At 30.8% G+C, this 22,215-nt stretch overlaps 3 protein-coding genes and 1 long non-coding RNA gene across 15 annotated transcripts; all 4 read right to left on the bottom strand.

Annotated features, from left to right (window-relative positions):
- LOC148239033 (uncharacterized) lies at positions 1-3,036 on the bottom strand. 4 transcript variants are annotated; one of them, XM_088199925.1, is made up of 5 exons: positions 2,985-3,036; positions 2,784-2,848; positions 2,658-2,724; positions 1,584-1,669; positions 1-1,506 (listed from the first exon to the last, which is right to left on the bottom strand). In XM_088199925.1, exons 1-5 carry the CDS (start codon positions 3,001-3,003, stop codon positions 433-435), a joined length of 1,311 nt encoding a protein of 436 aa, XP_088056051.1. In that variant the 5' UTR covers positions 3,004-3,036; the 3' UTR covers positions 1-432. The 4 variants fall into 4 exon arrangements, with proteins under 4 accessions (XP_088056051.1, XP_088056064.1, XP_088056044.1 ...); XM_088199938.1 differs by having other exon boundaries at positions 2,795-2,848; XM_088199918.1 differs by having other exon boundaries at positions 2,784-3,036.
- A 3,352-nt stretch (positions 3,037-6,388) lies between these two features.
- LOC148239032 (uncharacterized) lies at positions 6,389-7,533 on the bottom strand. 3 transcript variants are annotated; one of them, XR_015810432.1, is made up of 5 exons: positions 7,465-7,533; positions 7,224-7,288; positions 7,097-7,163; positions 6,608-6,690; positions 6,389-6,529 (listed from the first exon to the last, which is right to left on the bottom strand). It is a non-coding gene; the product is annotated as an uncharacterized LOC148239032 (long non-coding RNA). The 3 variants fall into 3 exon arrangements; XR_015810436.1 differs by having other exon boundaries at positions 7,235-7,288; positions 7,465-7,504; XR_015810433.1 differs by lacking the exons at positions 7,224-7,288; positions 7,465-7,533 and adding an exon at positions 7,324-7,432.
- A 3,089-nt stretch (positions 7,534-10,622) lies between these two features.
- Positions 10,623-17,794, bottom strand: LOC148239031 (uncharacterized). Of its 7 annotated transcripts, none has more exons than XM_088190003.1 (9): positions 16,928-16,999; positions 16,721-16,767; positions 16,595-16,661; positions 16,155-16,237; positions 16,011-16,083; positions 12,220-12,284; positions 12,093-12,159; positions 11,919-12,001; positions 10,623-11,840 (listed from the first exon to the last, which is right to left on the bottom strand). In XM_088190003.1, coding segments are annotated over exons 1-6 (291 nt in total). In that variant the 5' UTR covers positions 16,947-16,999; the 3' UTR covers positions 10,623-11,840; positions 11,919-12,001; positions 12,093-12,159; positions 12,220-12,282. The 7 variants fall into 7 exon arrangements, 4 of the variants coding, with proteins under 4 accessions (XP_088046129.1, XP_088046135.1, XP_088046122.1 ...); XM_088190009.1 differs by having other exon boundaries at positions 12,231-12,284; XR_015810429.1 differs by lacking the exons at positions 16,011-16,083; positions 16,155-16,237; positions 16,595-16,661; positions 16,721-16,767; positions 16,928-16,999 and adding an exon at positions 12,463-12,542.
- A 1,554-nt stretch (positions 17,795-19,348) lies between these two features.
- On the bottom strand, positions 19,349-21,743 carry fs(2)ltoPP43 (female sterile (2) ltoPP43). The gene is made up of 5 exons (XM_088182055.1): positions 21,655-21,743; positions 21,403-21,571; positions 20,999-21,327; positions 19,842-20,032; positions 19,349-19,775 (listed from the first exon to the last, which is right to left on the bottom strand). Exons 2-5 carry the CDS (start codon positions 21,547-21,549, stop codon positions 19,468-19,470), a joined length of 975 nt encoding a protein of 324 aa, XP_088038181.1. The 5' UTR covers positions 21,550-21,571; positions 21,655-21,743; the 3' UTR covers positions 19,349-19,467.
- Positions 21,744-22,215: the final 472 nt, after the last annotated feature.

Below are 22,215 nucleotides of genomic sequence, written 5' to 3'. Positions count from 1 at the left end.
TTTTAAATATTGACTTTTTATTAGGAATTTTAATAGTTGCATCGTAATTAAAATTATAGTCTTATGATGTACCACTAATAGGTTTATGCACATTTTCATCACGCATGTTTGATTGTCCAATCTGCTTTAATTATATGATAAACGTCTATTTGTTGGCACACTGAATTTTAAATGACACATCTTTATTGCACTTACAAACAGCTAACATATTGTTTTCTAAAACGAAATTAAAATCACGATCCATAGCAAAAAAGCAAGTGATACGTATAGCTGGTGTATGTTGTTTTTTGTTTTAAATGCTTTATCACACATTTCAAATTTAAAGTTAAGTTTGTGTAAGTCGTAAAAGATTGTGTTTGATTGCAAATATTTTTTTAGATTGATGGTAAAGATAAAATATTTTGTTTTCAATGCTTTTTTATATTTATCTCATTAAAATTTAGAAACATCACCATGGGTTTTGTTATGTTGTGAAAGACATTGCTTAGATTTAAACGTTTTTCCACATTTTTCACATTCAAAATCACGGGTATCAATATGTGTCACCATATGTCGTGAAATAATGGATTTTGCTTTGAATGCTTTTCCACATTTATCACATTGAAAATTACAAATATTGATATGAGTTTTCATATGAATTTGCATATGTCGGGAAAGTTTTGATTTTGTTTTAAATCTTTTTCGACATTTTTCACATCCAAAGGCTCGAACATCACTGTGTATTTGCATATGTCTTGAAAGACAGTAGTTTGTTGTGAATGATTTGCCACATTTTTCACATTTGAAGTCACAAACGTTGCTATGAATTTGAATATGTTCTGAAAGACCAAATTTTGTTTTGAATAATCTTCCACATTTTTCACATTCCAAGTTACGAACATTGCTATGAGTTGGCAAATGTATGGAAAGTTTAGATTTTATTTTAAATGTTTTTCCACATGTATTACATTCAAAGTTTATATGAGTTTTCAAATGTTGTACAAGAGCACTTTTAGTTTTAAATTTTTTTTCACATTTTTCACATACAAAGTAACAAACATCTTTATAAGTTTGCATATGGAGTAAAAGTTTGCTTTTAGTTTTAAATGCTCTTCCACATTTTTCACATTCGAAAGTATAAATATCGATATGAATTTTCATATGTTGTGAAAGTTTGCTTTTAGTTTTAAATGCTTTTCCACATTTTTCACATTCAAAAGCACGAACATTGCTGTGTGTTTGCAAATGCAGTGAAAGTTTGCTTTTAGTATTAAACGCTTTTCCACATTTTTCACACTCAAATTCGCAAACATCAATATGAGTTAGCGTATGTCGTGAAAGATTATATTTTGTTCTGAATATTTTGCTACATTTTTCGCATTCAAAGACAAAAGAATCGCTATGAGTTGTCATATGTTGTGAAAGTTGGCTTTTAGTTTTGGATGTTTTTCCGCATACACTACACACAAATTCATAAGAATCGTCACTTATTTGTTGAATTCCAGTAATTTTTTTTCTTTTTGGTTTCTAAAATGAATTTTTTTTGTTAGATAGAGTGTAAATATTATATTATGATACATAGAAATATAAAATTTATCGACTACTTCTTTGATGACATTGTAAATTTGACGAGATACAATGTCCACACCGATAGTATTCACCTTAAGTATATTTTTAACATCGTGCATTTCTGAAATCATATAATAAGCAACACACATTAAAATGATGCAGTAAACAAATTTGTATATGCAGGGCCGGCTCGTGACCATAAAAATATTTGAGGCTCAAAAATTTTGTTATATACATTTTGTAGATTGATGGCGCAATGAGAACTTTTAGTCCATCCTGGGAAACTTCTCACGTATCTTTATGCATTCTAACCAGCTGAAAGAATTTTCAGCATTAACATACTTTTTAAACTTTTGATTTTTGTCGTTTAAAATTTTTAATTAGGCATTTAGTGTGAATCACTTAAGTTTTCATTATCATGCATAACATGAGTCTTTATTTAGGATATTATTTTAAATGTTATGGAAATGAGCAATAAGATTATTTTTTAAAAAACTAAACTGATTTTGGTCAACAGCAAATAAATGAAATTTCAGTATTTCCAATTCTGTTTTTTATTTTACTAATCATTACAGTACACACTTCTTCCACTAGTACTTCTATAGTATCTGTTTTTATATTGCTCAACACTTTACCTGCAAGTCCCAGAAAATTCAGTGCGACAAAAAATAAATATTATTAGTGACATGATAGGAAACATTTCACACATTTTTTAATAAGGAATCCCTTGCTGGCACACAATAAAAACAGCAAAAGCCGATACATACATATGTATATTCTGTACTGTTTACCTCTACATGTATCATGTCTTGAGAAGTACTATAATTTGGTGAACTACAAAAGAATATATCTATATTCCACACATTTTCCAATAGGAGTTTCTTGCTGGTACACAAAATACACAAAAAAGCCGATACATGTATAAATTCTGTAGTTTCCCTATACATGTATCATGTCTTGAGAAGTACTATTATTTGGTGAACTATAAAAACATCTATGTCCACCTAAAACATTTTTTATTAACGAAGTGTATATACAATTAGGCCTATATGGACCATAAGGAGCCGTCCCTGTATATAGTATATGTATTAAATGTAAGTATGTTCAACCTATTTCTAACATGTCATCATTGTATGCATCTTCATTGGTATAATATTCGCATTTTGTACTTAAGACCTTGAAAAAATATTGTTTATGATTACATGTGCTAACAAGTGTTACATATGTTTTATTACCTCGACTTTACATTGAATCGCGTTAACGGAAGTAAACGTCTCTTTGTCGTTATCAATATCAGCTTCTACAAAGATGATGTTTAATATTTGAACATAAAACATTTTTCTTAAAAGTTATATGAGTTGAAAAGCATAAGCTTAAAGCTATATTCTTCATTTTAATTGTAAATTGGTATCAAAATCACAAAAACAAATCAATACCGATTTTGATAAATGCCATTATAACCTAATATCGAATTGACAGTTTGAAACTGACGTTCGGTCCAAATACGACGAATTATCGAGCACATCGGAAAATGGTTAGCTACCCCTGTTGATTATAGGCACACTTTTCCTAAATGTGATTTTTCAGTAACTAGACATTTCACCACAGGACATTTTGACACAACGACAATTCACCACATTGACAATTTACTAAACACACGATATTTCACCACAATCTAAAAAACATTATTAATCAATGTTTTAATTTAATTAAAAATATATTATTTATAAATAAAGAAATAATGCACATTTATTGTAACACTTCATATAAATTAACCAGTGTAAATAAATAACCCCTTAACTGGATGTGACGAATTAACACATCATCACATTATTTTTTTTAGAAGTAATTTTTTTATAGATAAAGAAAAATATGTTTTTTTAAATAAGTTAAGTCAAATTTGAATATATTTGAAAATTTTAATGCGTTTTTGGTGAAACTGATGACTTATTTTGTAAAGGATCACCAATACTGTCAATCGCGATTGTCAATCGTTACGTGATTGACGGTCATTGATGCGACAGATTGACCGTTTACAGAGGCAATTGAAGCGATTGACAATTGTTTTTACGTGATTGACGGGAATGATGGAAATTTTGATTGACGGCATTTTGCGTCTGCGCATTGAGATCGTATTTTAGTTTCGAGCGCGTTCGCATGAATGGAGTTCATGACCGAATACAACATGACAGAAAGTGATTTTGTATTGTTGCTTATATTGCTGTATAGACATTTTTCTGTATTATGGAAAGTCAAAAGTTTCGACTACCTGAACAACAAACGGTCAATTGCATTAAAAGTTAACGATACGAACCAACGGCAATAAGGAAAAAACAAAACGGTCTGGCATCTCTACTTTTGTATTACAACGAAACGTTGTTTTTAGAAAGCAGTGAGGTTACTAAAACATATTTTTCTATTAATATTTATTATCATTATTAAGTAATTGATATAAGTGTATAAGTATATAGGTAGATTGTTATATATATATATATATATATATATATGGCCAAAACTTAATGCGGCACACTGGTAACACTGACGTGACGGCGACAAAGAGCAACACGTTTTTTGGCGGACTTCACTTATTTGCATAAAATTTTGTGATGTAATCGATTTTACATGACAGTGGGAAGTAACAACTAGAGGTCTGAGCGCTGTCCCGTGCTAATTAACAAGCACCAAATACTGAATATAGCCAAGTTTTGAAGTACATTTGTATTAACAGGATGAAATATTAGTTATAATGAACAAATGAGTTTGAGGCTATCCCGGGTAAAAAAGCTAGTTATTTTATAAAGTTTTAGAAACGATAAAAACAGAAATCTGAGAAAAACATGTTCAATTTAAAAATGGTAAAGGAATATGCGAGGAAAAAACAAAAATAGTTTTTAAAATAAGTGTTTAATTTATTTAATGAAAACTTTTATTTGTTATATAATGATAGGAGGATAAATATAGTAATCACCCGAAGTTCCACAGCAGGCAACAGAAAAGTTCCTAGTTTTTTTTTAAAACACCACTCACTCGTGAGCCATAGTTTTTGAAGGGTGCTTTGGAGCATTGTCGAGAATTCGTCACATAAAAAGTAGGTTCTGTGAGCGTCAATAGCGAAGATAGTAACACTAATCTATGCATATGCTTTGGATTTTCATATCACTGAAAGAACTGCTCTGTTTTTTCTCTTCATAGCTCTAGGATTCTTGGATTTAATTTGCAACTACCAGATGCATTCTCATAGAGACGGTCAGTAGATTTGCCACTTTAAATCCAGGAAAAGATTTTTCCTCTGAAGCTGTAAACGTTCTAAAAGGCGTGATTTTTGTCAACGTTAAAAATGATATTGATTTATCTTCTTCTTAAAATTTTCAGAGATAAATAGGGCAGCTATATAATCCACTCACTGCTTCCAGTCTCTAAAATGTTGAACCAATTAGATTTGAAAATAAAAACGTCAATAAAAATGAAAATATCATTACATATGGCTATACAAGTATTAATATGACTCATGATTTGAAATATAACGTGTATATTTAAATACTTATCCACATTTCTCACATTCAGAGTTGTAAACTTCTTTTTGAGTTTTGATATGACGGGAGATTGGATTTTCCTTTGACTTCTTTTCCACATTTTTCACATTGCTATAAATTTATATATGTTGCATGAGGACAGATTTTAATTTGAATGCCTTCCCACATTTTTCACATTACTATTAGTTTTTACATATATGCATTGAAATTCCTTTAGTTTGTTGGTGAATACCAGATGTAATTCACACAAATCTATGTATATAACTGACTATTAAGCACAAAATACATCTTTATATATAATTTACATATAAAAAGAACATTTTAATTCACTAATCACAAACGACACTGGGAACACAGTTTTGGAGCATATTTTAGCGTAGACCTTCGGCGATGCGTTATTTAGGTGTTGCTGTCGACTTCAGGACGAGGTGGCCGTGATCCGTGGTTGGCCTCTTGCATGTGAGGTGCAGTCACAGAAGATCTCGATGGAGGCCGTAGAGCGGAGTCTTCGATGGGCGGCTGGTCAAGGACAAGTTTGAAGGGCGGCCTAATGCGATGGAAGCCTGTGATGGGGTCTCAACTAGCCAAAAGGTTTAATTCGGCATTATCACAAGCAAATGTGTGATTTTTAAGATATTATAATGCTTAATTATACATCTCGAGCAAAGTTTTTAGTGTTTCCGAGAAGAACGTCCGATTGGCGAAATTGTTGCTTCATCACCAACATTACTATGACTTTTTATATGCATTGTTAGATAGTTTTTAGTTTTGAATACTTTTCCACATTTTTCACATTCAAACTCACAAACATTTCTATGAATTAGTATATGCCCTGCGAGATTGGATTTTGTTTTGAATGTTTTTCCACATTTTTCACATCCAAACTTACGAACGTCGCTATGAGTTAGCATGTGGCGTGAAAGAGAGTGTTTGTATTTGAATGCTTTTCCACATGTTTCACATTCAAATTCATAAACATCACTATGGGTTAGCATATGTATTGAAAGATGTTTTTGATATTTGAATCCTTTCCCACATGTTTCACATTCAAAGTCAAAGAAATTGTCATGAATTTGACTCATATGGCCTAAAAGATTGGATTTGGTTTTGAATGCTTTTCCACATTTTTCACATTCAAACTCACTAACATCACTATGAATAAGCATATGCCCTAAGAGATTGGATTTTGTTTTGAATGCTTTTCCACATATTTTACATCCAAATTCACGAACGTCGCTATGAGTTTTTATATGTCCTGAGAGATTATATTTTGTTTTAAATACTTTTCCACATTTCTCACATTCAAACTGGCGAATATCGCTATGAGCTAACATATGCTGTGTAAGATATGGTTTTAATTTGAATGCTTTTCCACATTTACTACACTGAAATTTATAAGAATCATCATTTATATGTTGAGCTGTAGTGCATTTTTCTCTTTCTGGTTCCTAAAATTGAAATATTATATTCATTAGATTAGCTCTAAAAGTCAAATAAACTAAGATCAAAATCAATTTGACTATTACTTTGGTGATGTTGCAAGTTTGATGAGGTAAGACGTCCACAATGCTAGTATTCGTCTTAAGTATATCTTTTACATCGTGCAATTCTAAAATCATATAATAAACAATAATTTACATACATTAAGCTAAAATGCATTGCATAAAAATATGGACTTGCCCAGAAAAAAGCTGGGTAAAATTTGCAAGCTAAAAATACAACCTGAATATAATAGAATAAATTCGAATACATACAGTAAATAACCGAAAGCAAAGAGGAAGTAATGTAATTATAATATATATTTTGATTCTCTGTATTGATACACTATTTTTTTATTATCTTATTATTAGCAGAATTATGCTTCTTCATTCTCACTTAAGCATTTTTATTAAGATAATTACCAAATATTTCATAATTAAAAAAAAAAATAACATCTGGGGTAAAATTTAAGATTAATTAATCTAGCCACTGGCATATATTAAAGGAAATACGATATATTAAAATGCATGTCTAACCCGTTTCGAAAAAGTCATCTTTGTACGTATCTTCGCTGCTGTCGTATTCGCGTTTTACATCCAAGAACTTTAAAAAAGTCATATGTGTTAACAGGTGTTAGATATTAGTGATATTATATGTTATTACCTCGACTTTACATTGAATCGGGTTATCAGAAGTATACGGTTCTTTCTCGTTTTTGATGCTAGATTCTGTAAAGATGAAGTTTAATACTTGAAGAAAATACCTAATTGACTAGTAGATAATTGAACAATATATTTCGTTTGCAACTTAAAAATCAATTTGACAGAGAAGTGGTATTAACTAAAAAGCAAAATATTGAAGCTGTCTCTTTATCCTTCAATTTCTGAAAACAATTAAATATTACCGGTTTTGGTAAACGCCATTGTAGCTTGGCTACGAGTTTGACAGATAATAACTGAAGTTTGGTTCAAATTACGTGAATTGTCGAGCATGACAGAAAATGGGGAAATTAGAAACACACAAAGTTTAAAGCATTCTTTTGGAATGATTATTAACAAATATGTTCATGCATTGTTTATGCAACAAATATTTAGCTTGAAAGCTATTAAAGCCAAGAGCATAAGAAATATTTGTCAGACAAATTCAAGCCATTCATGAACACAAAGACTATTCATTTGTGATAAATTAATAATTTCATTATTTATTTGTTGCAATTCAACTGACTCGAGGTTTTTCCTTAAACATAATTTAAACGTAATAAAGTAATTAAACACATGCATGAAAGAGATGACAGTAGAATATAAAAAGTGCATTTGAACACTTATTGACTAATTTTGTATTATTCAAGAGAATATTTTAGTGCAGGGTTGTCCAACACGCGTCCCGTGGACCTCTGGTAGATTTTTTATTTTATGCAAAAAAAAACAAATCATAATTTTAACTTTGCACTAAAGAAAATAAATATTCGAAGAAGAATAAAAAATTGTATATGTTCTTATCTTTGTTTTTAAAATATGCACATAAAATGTGTTTAAATTGTTTAACTGCAGGGTACGGGTAACTGGGTTCGAATTTTGTTGTTTAGCCTACTTGTTCAATATTGCTAAACCACTCCTATAAAAATATCATCTATGCGCGACAGCATTGGATATATAGTCGCTATGACACATCATCTTACTCACATAGCGCCATTTGTTGCCTCCATATTTGGCAAGAAAAGGAAGAAAAATGAGTATACTGACGCTGATAGGAATCAGACTATTTGATTGCAAAAAATAAAAATAAACTTCAGTGCTTTATTTGCATAAACATTATAGCAGTGCCTACAAACTACAACGTGAAACGACACTAAATCAACGTTGGCTAATGATATTTTTACACCTTTTCCTAGTCGCATAGAACATTTCGAGAAAATGAAAAAAAAATATGGCGTAATATCATTTTCATAACATGTAAGTGTGGATTTTGACCGCCATTTGAAGATTTCAAAAAATTTGAAGAAGATACCTATTACTCTGTTTGCCGAACCATTGACTATCACCATTATGAATGTCTGATCTGATCTTCACTTGGAATTACGCGATTTGCAAGTAAAAATTTGGAGTAAAGAGAGGAAGATTTTTTAAGTTATTACCAGATAATTATCCAAGATTGAGAATGTTTGGATTACAAATCTTTGCAAAATCACATTTTCATTAATGAATTTCGTAAAATTTAGATACAAACGTTCATTAAAAGACATAAACCTATTTAATTGATTAAGATTGGTGACCATAACTTTCGAAAAATATGTATTTACTTTAATAAATGGAGCCGTACTATCACAAAGGTCTCAATAAAAGCAATTTTTTTGGTGGTTGGATGGTGACGGGTGGTAATTACAAAAATATTGAGCCACTGCAGTAGTATTCATTTTAAAGTTTACAATTTAGTTACATGTTATTTAACTATGTGTGTGATCGGACCATAGTTATTTTGTGCATTTTATTGATTTATTACGACGAAGACAAACATTAAAAATGATTAATAGAAATTACACATTCAAATTGTTCTGGCTTTGTTTCTTTTAAAGTTTCCCAAGGAACCGGAAAATTGCCGATGGAGTTTTAGTGAAGCGTGAGGCTCTGTTGTTATGAGATTGCTTTATAATAAGATGCTCCGTAAATAATACGATACAATCATCTGTATCTATAAATTCATAACACTATAAATTATAAGATGTAAATATAATACTTCGACAATAGAATCTCAATCTCAACCACCCATCCGCCAAAAATATAATTTGTCCCCCTCCCTCTCCTCCAAAGTTCATTCTTGTTATTTAGAATTTCTTTATTGTTATTATACAAATTTAATCAGGTTGCTTAATTGTAGACCACAAGCACATACATTGTCTTTTCTTAAATATTTTTACTGTATTGATTTTTGAAAAAAAATTGAACATTTTTTGGGAGCATAATTAAGACAGAATAAATGTTAACTCTTTTCAATTTCCTTTTTTTTAAAGTCCAAATTTATCTACATAGTTTGGTTTTTAAGAATATTATATTTTTCATATATTGTGGCAGACTAGGCATTGATGAATTCATTCGCAAAAAAAACCTAATAGTATTTTTGTGACAATTTTTGCAACCCTGGTCATGGTTAGTTCAATCAATAAAGATTAACTAATTATGGGCCTGTCGCTTCACAACTTATATTTGTTTTTAACTAATCACTTTTACAAATGTCGGATAGCGTTCCGAATTGAATTCCCGGTTATAGGTAAAAATCTGTTGACTCTTATACTAGTTATACTGAAATAAGCAATTATAATAATTAATTTAGAATTGAATATAACATAAAATAGCCTAAGTTAGCTGGAGTTTTAAACGTTCTTCATGGCATATCTTCGTCAATATTAAAATGTGCGTTGATTAACACTCTTCTTAATTTTTTCAGGGAAAAATAATGTAGCATCATAATCTTCGCTGTTTCCAAGTATAATTTTGTGCCAATTGTAGCGCTATTTAAATATAAAATATCATGTATGGTTTTACCACAAGGTTACACTAAGGCCCACTGTCCACGGAGGTGTCGCTGCATATACGCGTATTCGTTATTGTACGCCTGCTTGCTGAGCACATATAAACTAACGAAACATTATTTGACTTCCCACCTCACTCCAAGCTTTCTCAGTAATATCCTTTCTTGCATAATCTGCAAGATTACTATTATAAAGACACTGGTACTTTTCGACGATCTGAACAAATCTAGTAGCTGAAATTGTCATTGTTTTCTATACGTTCATGCAGTTCGATACGCTCAGGCGTCTGACATCCTTGACGAATACACGTCTATGCAGCGACGCCTCCGTGGACAGTGGGCCTAATGCTTAATAAGCAGGTCCTTTTTACCGCCTACTGGAGAAAAGCTATATTGCAAAAAATTAAAAAATAAAGATATGAAACTTAATACAAAAATAATAACAACAATTAATAGAGCAATAGTTTTGATTTGTGTTGGTACATCTGTCAATGGTTTTAAAATTTGCGGTGCACGTAAAATCAAAATTAAAAAAAATTACATTCAAAATTTTTATTCAAACAATATTTATAATATAATGTTATGAATTGCACCAATCAGCTAACACAGTTACATTGCTGAACCTGAATATTGGGATATACAAGTAGTAACTTGAGTTTTGATATATCATGAAAGATTCGGTTTTTCTGCTTTTCCACATACATCACTATGAGTTTTCATATGCCCCGAGAGAGTAAATTTTCTTTTGAATGCTTTTCCACATATTTCGCATTCAAAGCCACGAACATCACTATGAGTTAACATATGTTGCAAAAGAATGGATTTTAATTTAAATCCTTTTCCACATTTTTCGCATTCAAAGTCATAAACATCGGTATGAGTTTTCATATGCCCTAAGAGATTGGATATAGTTTTAAATGCTTTACCACATTTTTCACATTTAAACTTACGAACATCACTATGAGTTTGCATATGTTCTGAAAGAGTATATTTACTTTTGTATGCTTTTCCACATTTTTCACATTCAAAGTCACGAATGTGGCTATGAGATTGCATATGTATTAAAAGATAATATTTATATTTAAATTCTTTTCCACATTTATCACATCTAAACTTACGAGCATCATTATGAGTTTGCATATGTACTGAAAGAGTATAATTATTTTTGTATGCTTTCCCACATACTTCACATTTTAAGTCACAAACAACGCTATGAGTTTTCATATGCCCTGAGAGGTTGGATTTTGTTTTGAAGGTTTTGCCGCATTTTTTACATTCAAACTCACGGAGATTGTTATGAGTATGCAAATACATTGATCCACTAGATTGACTTTTGAATGTTTTTCCATATTTTTCAAAACCAAAGTCACAAATATCGCTATGACTTTGCATATGTATTGAAAGAAGGTGTTTGTATTTAAATGTATTTCCACATTTGTCACATTCAAATCGACGAACGTCACTGTGAGTTATCATATGCTGTGTAAGATAGGGTTTTAATTTGAACGCTTTTCCGCATTTTTCACATTTAAAATCACAAATATTGCTATGAGTTAGCATATGTCGTGATTGTTTTCTTTTATCTTTAAACATTTTCCCACATTTTTCACATCCAAAATCATGAAAATTGCTATGAGTTAGCATATGTTTTGTAAGATAGGGTTTTAATTTGAATGCTTTTTCACATTTGCTACACTGAAATTCAAAAGTATCATTCGTATGTCGAACTGTAGTGCATTTCCCTTTTTGTGTTTCCTAAAATTGAAATATTTTAAATATTAGATTAGTTTAAAGCGGCAAATGCATTGAGATCAAAATCTATTTGACTATTACTTTGGTGATGTTGCAAGTTCGGTGAGGTAAATTATCCACATCAGTAGTATTCGCCTTAAGTATATCTTTTACATCGTGCAATTCTAAAATCATATAATAAACAATAATTTACAAACATTAAGCTAAATTAAGCTATATTTAAGGAAATACGATATATTAAAATGCATGTCTAACCCGTTTCGAATAAGTCATCTTTGTACGTATCTTCGCTGCTGTCATATTCGCGTTTTACATCCAAGAACTTTAAAAAAATCATATGTGTTAACAGGTGTTACATATTAGTGATATTATATTTTATTACCTCGACTTTACATTGAATCGGGTTATCGGAAGTATACGGTTCTTTCTCGTTTTTGATGCCAGATTCTGCAAAGATGAAGTTTAATACTTGAAGAAAATACCTAATTCACTAGTAGATAATTGAACAATATATTTCGTTTACAACTTAACAAAAATTAATTTGACAGAGAAGCGTATTAACTAAAAAGCAAAATAGAAGCAGTTTCTTTTTATTTTTCAGTTTCTGAAAACAATGAAATATTACCGGTTTTGTTAAACGCCATTGTAGCTTGGCATCGAGTTTGACAGTTAATAACTGAAGTTTGGTTCAAATTAGACGAATTGTCGAGCATGACAGAAAATGGGAAAATTAGAAACACAAACACAAGTTTAAAGCCTTTTTTTGGAATGGATGTTCCTGAATTGTTTTTGCAACAAATATTAAGTGTAATAGTTATTTAGGCCAAGATTTATAAAACATTCTCTGCGTCAGTTAATGGCTTCACATGTTTACCAAGCATATACTATTTTTACCGCTACATCTTGTGATATCACCATTGACATAATATTTTGTTGTAGTTGCAATGTTTTATTAAAGAAAGTTAAGTTTTCACATTTTAAAGTTTCGTGGTATAGTGACGAAAATGTTATATTTTTTTCATACAACATTTTCACAGCAAATCAAGCAAATCGCCGAACCGTTTTTAAATAACAACAACATATTATTATTGATGTGAGTGGAAGTGATTTCTGATTGCCAGGGTCCCAGTATTTTTTACTCCTAGGCTCTCTACGTTAGACTCTGTGGATTACCCCTTTTCAGCGGGCCGACCAATCAGAGAAAGGTGGCGAATTTCTAAGAAAACAAATTTCTACTGGTTAATTGGAAACATTAAAATTAATAAGGCTTATTGAAAATATTAAGATTAATCAACGCGCGTTATCTACTCCCAAGGCGATTAGTCTTAATCCTTTATGTATTATGGGACGTATATAACCCCATAAGTGGTTTCCCAACAGTGTTTATTTTTAAACGCAGAAACCCGTTTCTTCTTCAACGGTAAAAAATGCGTTTATTCCGAGTGGAACCGGCCCTTTTTATAATGATATGCGTGAATCCTTCCGTCCAATTATAGATAAAGGAGTGGTTCAGTTGATCAACCCGACACGACCTGTGATGTGTGGCGATGAGTAGGATAGTTGAAGTTAGGTAAGGGAAAAGATAAGAACAGTGGCGTAGCTATGGGGGGGGCGGGCCGCCCCGGGCGGCACTTGCTTAGGGGCGGCATATTCGCGATGGGATCGTCTAGTGTGGTTTTTATCTCTGAATGCATTAAAACATATATAAATCCATGAATAAGAAGAGCTTAATAATAACCAATTTATTATTTTAAGAAATGCAGATTTTATGACCCTGCAAAAAATATATGGGGGGGGCGGCAATTTTAAGGATCGCCCTGGGCGGTACATACCCTAGCTACGCCACTGGATAAGAACTAATGTTGGTGGGGAGTTATCTCTACTCGCCAAGTTAAGTAGGGCGTAAGCTATCGTTCCAGTGCAACTCAAAGTTTTAAAAACAATTCCAAATATCTGGTAACGGCTATGAGTGTTAGGCCGCACATAAGAACTTGGCGGGTTGCAAATTGAATATCGCTGCTATAGAGGCAACAAAATCTTTAGCGTTTAGCGTCTCTAAAAGTTTTAATCCGGCTCTGTGTAAGCTTCTTTGGAAAAAATCACAATATTATTTTTGTGACTAATTTTGAACTATTTTTTTATTTTTCAGCATATACAATTTTGTCAGGGCTGCCAATCTATTTTTGGAACCTTATAGTCATGTCCGTGGGTAGTTCAATCAATAAATATGTAATCATTTTGGGTCTGTGGCTTTACAATTTATGTTTTCAACTACAGTCATATCTCGATTTGCTCGGTAGAATTCCCAGTCGCATATATGTGCCTTCAGATTCGCTACCTTATGCATCTACATCACAATACAACTATTAGCACTGAAATAAGCCAATTATAGTATTTTGATTTTTAAAATGAATTTAACATATACTAGTTAAAGTTATCTGGAGCTTTAAACGTTCTTCAAAGCATATCTTCGTCAATATTAAAACGTCTAAAATATCATTATGTATGTTTTTACCACAACGATTACACGAATGCTTACTTAATAAGTAGGTTCCTTTTTTACCGGTTGCTGTGTGAAAACGAGATGTTTTTCAAAATTGTAGAAAATAAAAAATATGATAACTTTTCAGTTGAAAGGAAAAATAAAAATAAATTAATCAATAGTTTTGATTCGCGATCTGCTAATGGAAAAATAAAAATAATATACGTTTAAAATTTATTTTATTTATATTTAAACAAAATATTTATAAAAAAATTTCTGTACCGGACGATTATTGTCGGAGAGTAAAAAAGTACGATTACTAGTCCTAGTCTGAATTGCGCCAACCAACCAACTAAAACAGTTACATTACTGTTAAGATATACAAGTCTTAACTTGAGTTTTTATATATCGTGAAATATTAGGTTTTCCTGCTTTTCCACATTCAAAATTACAAACATCGCTATGAGTTTTCATATGTCCTGAGAGAGTAGATTTTCTTTTAAATGTTTTTCCACATTTTTCGCATTCAAAGACATTAGCATCATTATGAATTTGCATATGTTGCAAAAGAATGGATTTTAATTTGAATCCTTTTCTACATATTTCGCATTCGAAGTTATAAACATCGGTATGAATTTTCAAATGCCCTAAGAGATTGGATTTAGTTTTAAATGCTTTACTACACTTTTCACATCTGAATTTACGAACATCACTATGAGTTTGCATATGTATTGAAAGAGTATATTTACTTTTGTATGCTTTTCCACATTTTTCACATTCAAATTCACGAATATGGCTATGAGATTGCATATGTATTGAAAGATAATATTTGTATTTAAATTCTTTTCCACATTTTTTACATTCAAAGTCACGAACATCACTATGAGTTTGCAGATGTTGTGAAAGGATAGATTTTAATTTAAATCCTTTGCCACATATTTCACATTTAAAATCACAAACATTGCTATGAGTTTTCATATGCCCTGAGAGATTGGATTTTGTTTTGAAGGATTTACCGCATTTTTCACATTCAAATTCACGAAGATTGCTATGTGTATACAAATATATTGAACCATTGGATTGACTTTTAAATGTTTTTCCGTATTTTTCAAAATCTAAGTCACATATATCGCTATGAGTTTGCATATGTATTGAAAGAAGGTGTTTATATTTAAATGTTTTCCCACATTTGGCACATTTAAACTGTCGAACATCGCTATGAGTTATCATATGTTGTGAAAGATAAGGTTTTAATTTGAATGCTTTTCCGCATTTTTCACATTTAAAATCACAAACCTTGCTATGAGTTAGCATATGCTGTGAATGTTTTTTTTTATCTATAAACTTTTTTCGACATTTTTCACATTCAAAGTCACGAACATCACTATGAGTTTTCATATGATACGATAGATTTAATTTTGTTTTGAATGCTTTTCTACATTTTTCACATTCAAACTCACTAACATCGCTATGAATTAAAACATGCCCTGAGAGATTAGATTTTGATTTGAATGCTTTTCCACATTTTTCACATCCAAACTCCCGAACATCGCTATGAGTTTTTATATGTCCTGATAGATTAGATTTTGTTTTGCATACTTTCCCACATTTTTCACATTTAAATTGACGAATATCACTATGAGTTAGCATATGATGTGAAAGATTGTGTTTAGTTTTAAATATTTTTTTACATTTGCCACACTGAAATTTATAAGAATCATCATGCATATGTTGAATTGTAGTGCATTTTCCTTTTTCTGGTTTCTAAAATAAAGTATTTTATTTATTAGATAGATTAGTTGTAAACATAAAATAAAAATCTATTCGACTATTACTTTGGTGATGTTGTAGATTTGATGAGATATAACATCCACACTGATAGTATTCGTCTCAAGTATATCTTTAACATCGTGCAATTCTGAAATCATATTAATATTAATAATACCATACATCGGGTTTAAAAATGTTGCATAAAAATAAGAATATGCCTGGAAAATAACTGGTAAAATTTACAAGTTAAAAATACAACTTAAATATTAAGGAGTGCATTAAAAAACGGTAGATAACTGAAAGCAAAGAGGAAGTAATGTAATTGTAATAATTTTTAATGAAATATATATCTTCGTAATGAAGCATTGAAACCATTCATTGATATTCCATAATTTGAAAATATATAAGCCAACCTCAAATTGTGGCTGGGATAAAATTTTAAATGATAATACACGCATGAGCTTTATATTCGAAGAAATAAGATAAATCAAAATTCATGTCTAACCTATTTCGAATAAGTCATCTTTGTAAGTATCTTCGCTGTTGTCGTATTCGCGTTTTATATCCAAGAACTTGAAAAAATCACATGCGTTAACAGGTGTTACACATTAGTGATATTATATTTTATTACCTCGATTTTACATTGAAACGGTTCTTTATCGTTTTCGGCGTCAGGTTCTGCAAAGATGAAGTTTGATACATGAAGGAAATACCCAATTGACTAGTAAATAATTAAACAATATATTTTCTTTCCATTTGAACATAAATCAATTTGACGAATAAAATATTGAAGCTATTTCTTTTTATTCTTTCATTTCCGAAAACAATAAAGTATTACCGGTTTTGTTAAACGCCATTGTAACTTGGATCGAATTGACAGTTTAGAACTGACGTTTGGGCAAAGAACATAAATTGTTGAGCATGGCGGAAAATGTGGGAATTAGTAACTCTTCTTGTTTAACCCTTTATAGGGTGAAGCCCAAAAACGGTTAATATGTATGTTAACCACCGACATTACTTAATACTTCCTAAGTATCTTTTCTACATTTATATTATTGGCTATGATATATTATTTATAATACATAAATTTTTCTTTGCGTATTTCAGTATTATTGTATATTCTTTGGAGTGCATTGTCTAAATATGTCGTTTCACATTTCCTTCTTTCGCAATCGTCACAGTTGATTTGCATATTAAGCAACAGCATTTATCCTAAGACATATTAAAAACATATTCATGTACCCATTCTTCGAAGTAATGATATGTATTCATGTTTTTGTTGAACTCATTACTAGGGTTAAAAATAATTTTTAAAATTACCTGTGACAATTACTTGTGTATTGAATTGAATAATAATTAGAGAGGGATCTTAGCCCTTTCACCCCGGAAATATAATTATAAAATTAATGTCATTAGGCGGCTCTTTTTTTTAATGAATTAAATTCTTTTTTTTTTAAATAAATATAAATTAACATCTTAAAAATTTTTTTTATTAATGAAAATTGAAATATGTGTTGAACATTTGATTAAGTCGTAAGCCATCTGTTCCTGGGCGTTGCTTACCATGGCATGCATAGATCCCCGATGAACATATTTTAGCGGTGTGTTGGTGACGGGTGGCAGTGAGACACAGATTGAGCCGCTGCAGTAATATTTATTTAAGGTTACAGTGATTACATTACAAAAATAGGGCGGACGCGCGACGGCACGCGTCCGAACCCTTACTAGCTTGCCGGTCGAGAGAGCGAAAACCGTCACACAATGCTACTTTTGCGCCGACCAGTTTTGGCCATAACAAATCTATATTGGCCCCCATAATATTAATAATAAAAAAAATATGACAAAAAGCTTATTAAAGATATTTTAAGTTCTTACATTTAAGTAGAATTTCTGGGATGAAGTGATCTAATGAATGTACGTACATGCCAATTAGAGTATTTCACTATTGCGTACGCTAAAACAAAAGATGGAGGTGTTTGTTTATTTACTCACCATGTAAACAACCACAAGTACTCCAATAAAATACTACTGCAGCGGCTCAATCTGTGTATAATTGCCACCCGTCACCATACCGTCGCCAAAGAGGTTATAAACAGCTTCGAATACAGAACGTCGCGTCTGCACTATAAGTAAGCAGCGAACAAATATGCAACTAGTTAATGACTCGCCAACGACTACGACATAAAGCGCCACGTAGTGTATGATTCTGTAACTAGGTGAATGACGGTATTCCAAGATCCGATGCGGAGTATGTGGAAGAGCATATCCTTATTCCCATTATATCAGGAATACATCAGCACAACGAATACCTTGAACTTTGCCAAAATTCGATGTTTTATGTCATGATCGTTATTATTATATTAACCATTGAGCGTGTGACGTTGGGGCGAGCACTTTATCAATCAAGACGTTGCATTTTGGAGTTCAATTTTTCAACGTTCAACAGAGTTCAATTTTACAAACATATTATGTATTATAGGTATAGTCACAGAAAAAATATAGATTCTGATAAGACACAAAAATAAATAACGTATAAATAATAAAAATATATAAAATACTGGTGAAGACTAAAAATTATAAAAAAAAACAAAAATAAATAACGTATAAATCCAGAAAAATAATAAAAATAAAAACTGATTTTCAAAACATTTAATTCGGTTAACAACTTGTCTTCACTTAGCATTAGGACATTTAAAGAGGATATCGTATATAAAATTTAACTCTTCACCCTTTCACCACGGCTGATATTTTTGTGGGCTATTTCGAATTTGTTAATATGTGTGGGGCACATATTCATGCCATATTTTTTTCAAATGTTATGGTTCAATAAATTCAAGTGATTTACAGCCTTAAATAATATTAAATAACCATATTATTAGGCTCAAAAGTATATGGCATCTTTGGGTGCCCAATGAATTCTAGCGATTTTCTTGATGACTTCTAAAGAATCCATCCGCAGTGAAAGGGTAGAGGCTGTGTTTATGTTTTGAAAGTTCGATTTGTATATTATTAAATGATTTTGTGAAGGACATAATTTATCCTCGAAAATAATTTAGGACTCAAAGCAGCAACATGAACAACTTTTTAGAAACAAACTAAAAAACTTCTTCAATATAATATATAAGTATCTAAATATAGACATCACTAAGCATAATAAGATACTTTTTTTTTAACAAAATACAATTACCAAAGCAGTTTATAATATCTTATTCATAAACGGCTCTTTCCCTGAAAGAAAATGTTGAGATTTATGTAAACATTTTTTAATTTTGTTGTTCACTTTATTAGGTATTTGAAAAATGTAAATAACAAACATAATTATATAAAAATAAACTTGATTAATAAATTTAAATTTCAGTAGAATCAGTTTCAATATTTTTATTTATCCAGTTCGACATCGCTACAGCTAGAGCGACCACTTTCACTGTGTGACTCATTTGAACTGCAAGAATCATCATTTTTTGGATAGAAAAATGATGCTTCGTTTTCATCTTCATCAATTGAATCTGGACATTCAGTTTCAATCAATTCAGGCATATCATCATTTGGAGCTTTCAAAATTTTAGCCTTATATTTAGCATAAGCAAGTCCATATCTATCAATATCGGATGAACTTATTCCATTACTATTTTTTGAGTATTCATTATCTGCATAAACATCTTCATCATCAGTTGAAAGCTCATTATCTAAAAATAAAAATAATATGTATTTATTTGTACAAAAAAATCTTATTAATAGAGATAAATATATACCGATATCTATAGTTTTAACTGCATTTATCATATCTTCCTCATGTATGCTGTCATCTGTGTCTGGATATTCGTTACGGCAATTATTTTCATCATTTGAGTCATCATCATCAGCATCGATATCAGAGTCAACCATATTGTTATCTCCATCTCTGTATGTGCCGAAGAAGAAATCTTCATTCACTGGATGTATCCTAGATAAAATTATATATTTATTGTCATGATTAGAAACACAGCTTTGCATAGTACAATTAGGAAGTTGAATATTTTTTATTAATGGTTAAGCGTAAACATCTATACGAATTACTGCATGGTGGAGACATATCTGAGCAAAAATAAAACTTGGAATAAAATTTAGTGGCTAATCAGTCGAGGGTCTCAACTATCACTAGGAAATAAACTGTTACTATACAAAACAATGTAAAAGCCAATGTGGTTATTCAAATCCTCGACTTGTAAGTCTAATTAACATAACAAACGAGACTTGCAACGCGAGGACAGTGAAAAAAGGGACAGAAAAATATATCTCTGAAACTCTGAAGTTGGATCAACCTTTACATAATACATTATATTAATTTATACTTTTATAAACTATAAAATGAAAGAAAATTTTTTTCCACGACTGGTACGCGTAAAGGTATTATTCGTTAGATCTGTTAAAATTTCTTTGAGTTTTATTGAATAGTCACCAACAGCACATTTTTAAAAAGAATACTGTACAACCCAACTACGATGTAACAAGTAAAAGAGGACAATTTAAATAAGCAATATATAAAATAATATTTCCATAAAACAAATTGTTTGTGAACTGTAGTTGGACATATTGGTCAGAACAGTGAACAACTATGAATAATAGTTTTTGAAGAAAAAATCCGAAGATTTACCTTACATAAATGCACAAGCAATTAGTATTATGGAACAAGGTATTCATTTTAATGGATATATCTCTCAAAATAATTCCCGGTTAAATAGCACCCCAAGCAAAATAATCAGGGTAATCGTCTTCAAGTTTACCTAAGCTGCAATCGTATTGATCACCCTTAATAAGAGTAGCATTTCGATACCACTAGTCAAGAGTAAATATTTTATAGAGAAAACCAGATTAAAACTTAATTCACACTATTGTTATATTGTATATTAATTATAATTTTTCTGCATACCCTTCTAAATCATCAATGTCCATGATGTTTAAAGTATTATCATGGGGAAAGTACAGATCGACTGCATACTTTTCGCTGTCATTTTGTGAATGATCTTTATGTACGTCGATTAAGGCATATTCAGTCGAAGCATTCAGTTTATTTTCACCAGTCTCAGAATTTACGTATAATCCCCTAGTGTAGTTTATTAGTTTCATTTTTTTTTCATCGTCGAATTTCGTTTGTTTTATTTTGTTTTTTAAAAGTTCTCCATCTTTTAATTTAGTACGCTTCACATCCTTTTCTTTGTTTTTGTGTAGTGCGTGTTTTATAAAATCTAAATTATTTTCCTTAAACGAATTTAAAAGTAAGGTAACAAATTTGCTGTATGGTAATAAGTATATCCAATATGTAAAAAATAATACATGATCATCTACTGTTGCCGAAAAAACAAATACGGAATGTGCTGGACCTTCCTCATTCTGTAGCTTAGCTTTTTTGCAATGTAACACCAAAGCGTCAACTGGATTTTCGTCCAATCGCCTTTTCACTCGTAAAATGGTAGTAGTCATTTTGTTATTCCTTATCAAAACACTAAAAATATAGGTTAGTTATTTTAAATGGATATTATATTACACAAAATAAGTAAAAATATATCAGGGTGATAAATTACGAACCTTTCATTACATAAATTCTAAATTATGAAGATAACCTCAAAATTTGTATTACGCGCTACAACTGCGTTCATCTAAAGCGAATGTCAACTGACAGCTTGGCCATAGCATTGCTATATATGCCCAACACGTTAAAATGCAACAAAAAATATTATTTTAAATAATATTAAAATATATTTTTAGATATTCTTGATTAAATAGAAAAACATTAATAAAAATCTGTAGACAAAAAAGGTTAAAACTTATTTAAGATGATCAGATTTTAAAAATATCAAAGGACACTAAAAATAATAATGCAATCTCGGAAATTTTTGTTCGGGGAGGATAAAAAAGGAAAAATTGCTGCAAGAGCTAAAAAATATAAAGGTCATTTTAATTATTCAATTTTTTGTTCAATAAAAACAAAGAAGGACAACAAAAGGGCAAGGGAGTAAAACATTTTTGAGGAGGAAAATCCTCCTCAAAGGAAGACGTCTGGTCACCTTAACTTATTAGACTTGAGTTACACGTTCAGTCTGGTAACTGTTCAGTTTTAGGAGCGAAATGTTCGATTCGAAAATGAAC

Source organism: Plectrocnemia conspersa, unplaced genomic scaffold, assembly GCF_051122295.1.
Source record: "Plectrocnemia conspersa isolate PC_06_02 unplaced genomic scaffold, ASM5112229v1 ptg000001l, whole genome shotgun sequence".
In the NCBI taxonomy this organism is placed as follows: domain Eukaryota; kingdom Metazoa; phylum Arthropoda; class Insecta; order Trichoptera; family Polycentropodidae; genus Plectrocnemia; species Plectrocnemia conspersa.
This window is presented reverse-complemented; position numbering and strand designations above follow the sequence as displayed.

Excerpts from the sequence above, each read along its gene's own strand:
- LOC148239033 (XM_088199918.1), bottom strand. The coding sequence starts at position 2,885 with ATGTTTTATGTTCAAATATTAAACATCATCTTTGTAGAAGCTGATATT. Across the intron at positions 1,670-2,657 it reads TGATGACATGTTAGAAATAG|AAATGCACGATGTTAAAAAT; the intron begins GTTGAACATACT and ends ATATGATTTCAG. Across the intron at positions 1,507-1,583 it reads TTTACAATGTCATCAAAGAA|AAACCAAAAAGAAAAAAAAT; the intron begins GTAGTCGATAAA and ends AATTCATTTTAG.
- LOC148239031 (XM_088189989.1), bottom strand. Across the intron at positions 16,238-16,594 it reads AGATGACTTATTCGAAATAG|AATTGCACGATGTTAAAGAT; the intron begins GTTAGACATGAA and ends ATATGATTTCAG. Across the intron at positions 16,084-16,154 it reads AAATCTACAACATCACCAAA|AAACCAGAAAAAGGAAAATG; the intron begins GTAATAGTCGAA and ends ACTTTATTTTAG.